This window comes from Embiotoca jacksoni, unplaced genomic scaffold (genome assembly GCF_022577435.1).
Source record: "Embiotoca jacksoni isolate LCO1_2020_lvr unplaced genomic scaffold, fEmbJac1.0.p SCAF_5, whole genome shotgun sequence".
Classification (NCBI taxonomy): Eukaryota; Metazoa; Chordata; class Actinopteri; family Embiotocidae; genus Embiotoca; species Embiotoca jacksoni.
The window spans coordinates 5,554,022-5,561,555 of NW_027185403.1; the positions used below are offsets into that span (position 1 = coordinate 5,554,022).

Here is a 7,534-nt window from a genome sequence, read left to right on the forward strand (position 1 = left end):
TTGATAGGATTTGAGGAATTTATTCCACTGTGCAGAGGATGAAAACCTAACCCATCACACAAATCCTGGAACTTTGATGAATAAGATTTGACCATCACAGGAAATATAACTGAAGCAGAAAAAATGGGAGGAAATCATTATTTTTAAATGTCTGGAGAGTGAGGGAGGTTAAGGCCGGAGATTTTCCAACTATCTGAAACCGGACCTCCTCTTGGCACAAAGAGGAACAAGCTCTACTCCAAAACAGCCAAAGTGGACACATGTTAGGAATAACTAATTCATTTTTATTCACACTTCCTATGGGAGTGGAATTTTACTGAAGATGGTAGGAGTATTGCTCTCACTTAGGCACATGAATAATACATGAATCTCTCCATTTCAAAGGTCAGCCTTCAGTAGTATGTCCACTGTGCTGCAGTGGAGGGAGTGTTTATTGGCACTAGTGTGATAAATGACTGGAGTGTTATTCAGAAATTAATTTTGATTCATCATCACAAGCGTCTGCATGATGTCCTGAGCTGGTTAATAACTTCATGTGTCTTATGAGTCACTGTGTCGTTGGTATGACAACAGCCTTCACACAGTATTGAGAAAAAGAGGAAGTATTGAAGGGAAATTAAAAGTCACGGCTTTTATAGTAAACTGAAAGATTCTGGAAATGATCACTTCCTCTTCTACAGACAAAAAGATAGGAAAGCCCTCTCATGGAGAGAGATATCTCCACTGGACACTCACAGCACGTGGAAGTGGCCTCCTGGAAAAAAGTGCCTTATCTCCGTCAACAGGACCTACGCTGTTGACATGAGTCCAGGAGAATGAGACTCGATTCTGCCATTACAAACACGCAGGGACACAGAAAAGGTCAAGATGTTATCCTGGAAATTAAACTGCTCTGCTTTGGATTCTTGTGCCTCCTTCATGGAAAAAGCAATGTTTTGATCGCAGTCCTTCGTCAGACATTCAAGAAAAAGTGAAATTTGGGATTCTTTACTTGTTCTCTTCTCCAACATGATAAGATTGATACCACTGCCATTGTTTGGTGGGGTTACATGCTGGAACTGTTTCTTGGCCAGTAACTATGTGGAGCCTTGTCGCCGTAGAAAGGCTGTAGTACCATCATGCATGTATAAACACCTTTACTAAAAGCTCTGTTCACAACCTGTAACACCTGGCAACCCATGCCGTAGCCAGAGATGCTGGTCAGAAATGCTGGATGGACATTTAATATGCTGTCAGTCAAAAAAAAAAGAAGCTGAAACGTGTAACCTCACTTAAAATCACAAAGTATTTTTGCATTTTGTGAATAAATCAAAAAACACAACACACAACAGATTAATTCATCAGTTTAAAAGGTGTTAGCATAGTTTTTACTTTTTTCAGATAGCTGTTTCTTTATGAGAAATAATCACCTCCCAGTTTCTACTAAACATGAGAGAGGCTTCTAGCTTCTGATGTAATTTGTGGAAATAAAGAGTTTGGCTATTTTCTGTAAACATATTAAAAATAACACTTTTTGTACCAACACACCACTACCCCAAAACACCAAATGTGCATTATAGAATGTACTTGAACATCAACAAAAATCTATTAATCTCACTTCAACCAAAACAACAGTGTATTTGAGTCATCAGCCGTTTAAAGCAGTTAACCGTGATTTTTTTTTTATTGCTAAATGGGGGTGGCTGTCTCTTGTATACACAATGGCATCATTGACCTACTGACTGTGCTCTCCCAGGCAGTCCATAGCACAACAAGCTATTTCAACAAAACCCAGGGGTCTGTTGCAGAACAAGCAAAATGACAGTGCCATGGAGCCTCTGCTGGTATTTGAGTCTGATGCCGTTCCTTCTGGCTCTGAAGACGCACACTGCCCGTTCAGCTCCTGACTTCTCTAGTAAGTGTTTTGTTTTTGACATTGGTAATTGAGTCAAAATGCTGATACGTTGCTTTTCAGTTTTGTATGCTTCCCAAAGGAAGCTTTAAAGAAGACATTTTAATATTTCCTAATATATCTGCGTATCCTGCTTTCTAAGCAGCTGGCAAAGATCATGCTGACAGACCAGAATCAGGGTGAAGAGGCTGCAGAACAGGTCCTGAACTTAGAAAGTCACAGAATAAGACCAGATACTTCCAAAGCAATAAATAATCTACAGTTGACTTCTGTTTATTAGCTGAGTTACATTGTTGTTTGGACTAATAACATTATTGCAACAATGCTAAGGAAAAAGCCAAAGGTAGCTTTTGTCTGAAACACCTCTATTGTCAGCTTTCTGTATCTGAGGACAGCAGAAATCAAAATTTTTTTGTGTGGCTACAGGCTCTAATAATAGCTCATTGTGAGTGAGTGCCTGGTACTGTGTCACGTTTACTCCCTGAACACACACACACACACACACACACACACACACACACACACACACACACACACACACACACACACACACACACACATTTCCATCAATCAGAGGACATTACATCGACTTACATCAATTTCCTCAAGACTTAAAACCCACGCCAACTTCATATCTGTAACCCCTAACTGAAAATTTACATTATGGGACTTGTTTTTGTCTCCAAAAGGGAAGTAGGTCCTATCAATGGGACTGTTTCAATAGCTTTTTGTCAAGCATGAGTAATAGAAACACACACACCCACCTCAAATATCTGTAACCCCTAAACCGATAATTTGCATTATGGGGACTTGTTTTTGTCTCTAAAAGGGAAGTAGGTCCTATCAATGGGGCTGTTTCAACAGCTTTATGTCCAGCATGAGTAATACACACACACACACACACACACACACACACACACACACACACACACACACACACACACACACACACACACACACACACACACACACAACACAACACAGGGGCCGAGCATGGGAGGGGAGACTTCGCTCCAATGTGTGTGTGTGCTGTTGCTGAGCATGTTTGTATGTGTAGTCACAGTCCAAACATTGTCTTAGAGAGTTACACCCAGTGACCGATACACCGCCCTGCCAACAACCAGGACTGAGCTGTACGGACCAAAAAAAGTATTTAATAAGTCACATTACTGACTGAGTCAACCAGTTATTTCTAATGTATGGAAAATGACCTCATTTATAAGAAACTAAATATGATTTTAATGCTAATGAAAGTCAAACACGAGTTAAACGTATTGGTGGGTTAAAATGCGGTGAGAGTAGTGTTTTATATTAGATTTTAATTAGCGTCATTCACTGGGTTTGCCTCCCTGCTGATTTGTGTTATTTTTTCCCACCTGTATATGCTGACTAATGTTAAAAAGATCTCTCACATTCAGCAGACACATAAAGTGGAGCATCACCTTGTGCTCTCTTTCAGTGTATCTTCACACCATCCTGAAGAACCACACGGCTCATGCCTGTGAAGGAGACACGCTCATCATCGAGTGTCCCTCCAGCACGTCTGTGGCCGTCCTGTCAGCTTTCTACGGACGACGCGTTCCTAATCAGTACTTATGTCCCTCAGTGAGCACAAACACAACAGCGGAGGAGGACACTGAATGCACTTCCTCAGTTGCTGTCGAGGTAAAATCCATCCAGTGAGATGAATGTGATGTTTTCGTAAAGCTGTCTGCCCTCCCAACATGCTTTCATAAAGGAGAAGACAGTTGTTAACGCATATTGTCCTGCTTTGGCAGAAAGTGCTGTCAGAGTGTCAGGATCAGAGGTCATGTCACATCCCCGTTCTCAGTCCAGTGTTTGGCCAGGACCCCTGTCCGCTCACCACCAAGTACCTCCTCGTCTCCTACAAGTGTCGACCAGGTACTCCACTCAGCTGCTAGGTTCAATGTGTGGAAAGTCCATGCACCGAAACACCTGTGAACAGATTTTGTTTTTGATGTTGCTTAATTGAGATTATTAAGCCAACAAATCTGTGCGTTTTGAAAACAACAAGTCCACCATTTTCAATAGCTCAGCATCAAACTACATTCTTAAACTGGAAATAGTTTGTAAAAACAATGTAATTTCAGCAGACTGAATTTGCTCTATTATCATGGTGATGTATCTGTGGTAGTGAAAATTCGAGCCGGCACTTTTAGGACATTTGGTAAAAGTTGGCAAATTAACCATTTCAAATTATTATTAAAAACACCAACAAAAAAAAATCTAATCAAACTCCATCTCCTGATAAATGCCATGTGATATGATTGAAAGCCATCCAGAAAAATTGACTTGAAAAAAGTGATTTAAGTTGACAGAAACTGCTCATCATCATTAATTTTCTTTCTTACTTTTCTGTTTTTTCTTTAATGAGCTAATTTATTTACTATTGTTGTTTTTAATATACAAGTTTTTATTTTATTTTATTTTATTATTATTTTTTTTTACTAATACATGATATGGTTACTATGTTATGTTCGTTGCAATGTTTTAATAACAAAATCCCATTTTAACTCAAAATCATTGTAATTTTAAAAGATGGACACAGCAGGTGCATCTCTGACTGCTGAAGGCTCGCATTAACTTCAGATCAACTCTGACATACGGTGTATTTGTGCATTTAATGAGGAAAGTATATTTTGTCCCCCACCTCCTCTACTGGAAACATGTTATTTATGAATCTTTTAATGGCCAGTATAAGCAGGAGGAATAAATAGAGCAAGCAAAAACCGTTTCAGTGCAGAGATCAAGATGTGAGTGCTACTTTAAGAAAAATTTGAACCTAACCTTTAACAGGTGAACGTGTGCTTACCTTAATAGTGATATACACACATATCACACAATAATATCAGCTCTGGCTGTAATATGAGGAGACATGATGTCCACTGTGCTGGATTACATATCAGACATTTGATTTATGGAAACAAATAAAGACCTGACGTGCAAAAACACAAGCAGAGAATGTTCCTGATGTTTTACAAAATGTTTATGAGTCATGTCGTCTATTTTTTTTTTTTCAGAGCACCACCGCACACGACTGGTGTGTGAAAATGAGCGTATGAGGCTGATGTGTAAAAACCAGACGGTCCTCGCCATCTACTCCGCCACGTTCGGGCACCTGCTGCACGGCAGTCCTCACTGCCCTCAGGAACCCGGGTCACGGACTGGCATGGGTCTGAAACAGTGTCATCTAGTGGCAAAACAGTGGAACTTCTGATGTTGTCTTGCATAGACATGATGGAGAACAGCTTCTCTGCTGTATTCGTTTATTAGCAGCTATAAATTAAATAAATATAATATATGTATCATAATTATTCATTCCCTTAGAATTAGTCGTTTTTAATTTACATTATAATGTTTCTGTTAAGAGCTGATATGCGAAATCTGAATTTTACATTTGATTGATTTCTGCATTATAATCATTTATGTCACTACTTTTGATTTACTCCAGAGTGTTTGTCACCGGTGGCTCTGAGGAAGGTGTCACGCAGGTGTCATGGCAGAGCGAACTGTTCAGTATTGGCCGATACTCAAATCTTTGGGGACCCCTGCTTCCCAGGCACCAGGAAACACCTGCGGGTGTCCTTCACTTGCGGTGAGTGACACACCAGATGTTACTGCTTGTGACTGAGGTGATATAGTTTGTTGAGTAAGAGATGTCTAATTTCTTCTTCAGTGCCCCGATATCTCCTGGAAGACGTGGGTCGAGGGTCGACAGACCCTTTCATGATCTCAGACTACACACACGGTGAGAGTCACGCCAGATATTTACAGGTTTAGTTGCATGCGGCAGACTTTGACTGGCGTCTGAGCCCGGACCCCTCTCACCCTCAGGTGGATGGTACACTGGCCCCAACTACAGGCCTCAAAACGTGCTCTTAACCAACTCTCTGGAGATCATTGAAAAAATATTGGGTATGTGTATTGATGCCAGTCGACCTCAGATGAGAATCTTTTTTTTTTTTTTTTTTTTTTATAAAATCAACTCCCACAAACACATAAAGGCTTACCGATTAAGATCAATCAGTAAAGAGTCTGGTCTTTTTTTTTTATTAAGGGTACATTATCATAAATTTGAACAGTTGGAAGGCTTGGACTGCTGCTATTTTTTAATTGCTCTGGATGGTGTGTTTGTGTGCTGGAGGAAAATCTAAACAATAGGAAATGTAGATACTTGCGGAAAAATTGATCTAAAATGTACAGGTTTTTGCAATTGTAATGCCGATCCAGAGCCAGCTCTAAAAATGTTGATATTACCAGGCAAAAATACTTTCCGTCTGAAGAAGAAAAAAAAAAGAAGTTTGCAGTGATAAACTGCCGATATGGATTGAGAGCAAGGCATCTGCAAGTCTATTTTCTTCCAGCACTAACAGAAAATGAAGTTATAAATATAATTAAAGGAAGTTTTTTTTTTTTTAAAAGTGCATTAAAAAAATATAAAAAAGTACAGCGTTATTTTGTAAATTGTCAAGAGCAATGCAAAGTATAAGCAATCTGTAGAAATAGGTTGATTTATGGTGTTTTAAGGAATAATTTGATGCAGAAATACAGCATATTTTACAAGGTGGACAGTTGTGATTTAGTATCTTTTGCCAGCATGTTTTGAATTTAGTTTGATCAATGATCATCACACGTCTCTCCTCCAGGTCTCCCAGAGCGAGTGGCCTTGTACTTTGTCTCTGGTATCTGTGCCGGTCTGGTTTTCCTACTCTGCCTGTTTGGTCTTCGCTCCACAATCGTGAGAGATGTGAAAGATCTGGTTTCTGACCTGAACGATGAGCTGAAAGCATCTCGCAGGCGGCGCAAGGAGCTCATGGAGGACCTCTTCGACGACGACGTCTCAGACACGTCGTCCTTCCGCCGCCTCACGCAGTCCTACCGCACAACAGACATCTTGAATCCAGCAGCTTTGACCGTGGAGATGGTTGATCGTGAGGTGGAACAGACGAGGGAGCTGCCCAACGGAGACATTTGGCCCCACCGGGACTCCAGCCCCTATGCCATTCACAAGATTAAAACCTACAGCAATTGAGAAAAGTCACATGTATTAGTGAAGATCCGGTTAAAGCATCCTTCTGCTATAAAAATGTAAGTTGCTGACCGATGTTTCTTTTGATTTCAGTTTAATTGTGTCGCCTTGTTGGTGTTGCCAAGTAACTCTAGTGAAATACAAGAAATCCTAGTAGTGGTCAGACTCTTGCTTAAATAAATGTTAAATAAAGTTTTCTCTTATGAAATAACAGCAGAACATGGTGCCAGTGATTCAGCTTAAGTTCATTTTAAATTTTTTTGTATTTATTTTTTGTTTGGTTAGGATATAAAAATGTTGAGAACAGTATACAATACAATGTAAGTACTTCCCAATAATAAAGATTTAGATGGATACAGATTCTGGTCTGTTTACTGTGACGCTTTTGTTTAATGTTTCATAAATACTTTTTGAATTGTTACAAATAGTAAAGCACAGTGCACCACGGGGGATGTCATCACAGTAGACCAGGAAACATTTCATCTTGCAAGCCGAATCCTGGATATACGAGCGTAACCCAGATATGTGTGGTAGAGAAAACAAAAGATGCTGGCAAAACGAGTTCAGCCGACAAAATGAACAGACGTAGACAG

The 7,534-nt window shown here is 39.9% G+C and overlaps 1 protein-coding gene across 2 annotated transcripts; it reads left to right on the forward strand.

Annotated features, from left to right (window-relative positions):
- The first annotated feature begins 1,755 nt into the window (after positions 1-1,755).
- Positions 1,756-7,301, forward strand: LOC138211644 (protein eva-1 homolog C). 2 transcript variants are annotated; one of them, XM_069171618.1, is made up of 8 exons: positions 1,756-1,894; positions 3,351-3,556; positions 3,670-3,793; positions 4,933-5,085; positions 5,364-5,507; positions 5,589-5,660; positions 5,747-5,827; positions 6,559-7,301. In XM_069171618.1, exons 1-8 carry the CDS (start codon positions 1,798-1,800, stop codon positions 6,942-6,944), a joined length of 1,263 nt encoding a protein of 420 aa, XP_069027719.1. In that variant the 5' UTR covers positions 1,756-1,797; the 3' UTR covers positions 6,945-7,301. The 2 variants fall into 2 exon arrangements, with proteins under 2 accessions (XP_069027719.1, XP_069027720.1); XM_069171619.1 differs by lacking the exon at positions 5,747-5,827 and having other exon boundaries at positions 1,757-1,894.
- The last annotated feature ends 233 nt before the right edge of the window (positions 7,302-7,534 follow it).

Bases quoted from the DNA above. Each gene is read 5' to 3' on its own strand.
- LOC138211644 (XM_069171618.1), top strand. From the start codon at position 1,798: ATGACAGTGCCATGGAGCCTCTGCTGGTATTTGAGTCTGATGCCGTTC. The intron at 1,895-3,350 runs GTAAGTGTTTTG...GCTCTCTTTCAG, and splicing joins TTCAGCTCCTGACTTCTCTA to TGTATCTTCACACCATCCTG. The intron at 5,661-5,746 runs GTGAGAGTCACG...TCTCACCCTCAG, and splicing joins GATCTCAGACTACACACACG to GTGGATGGTACACTGGCCCC.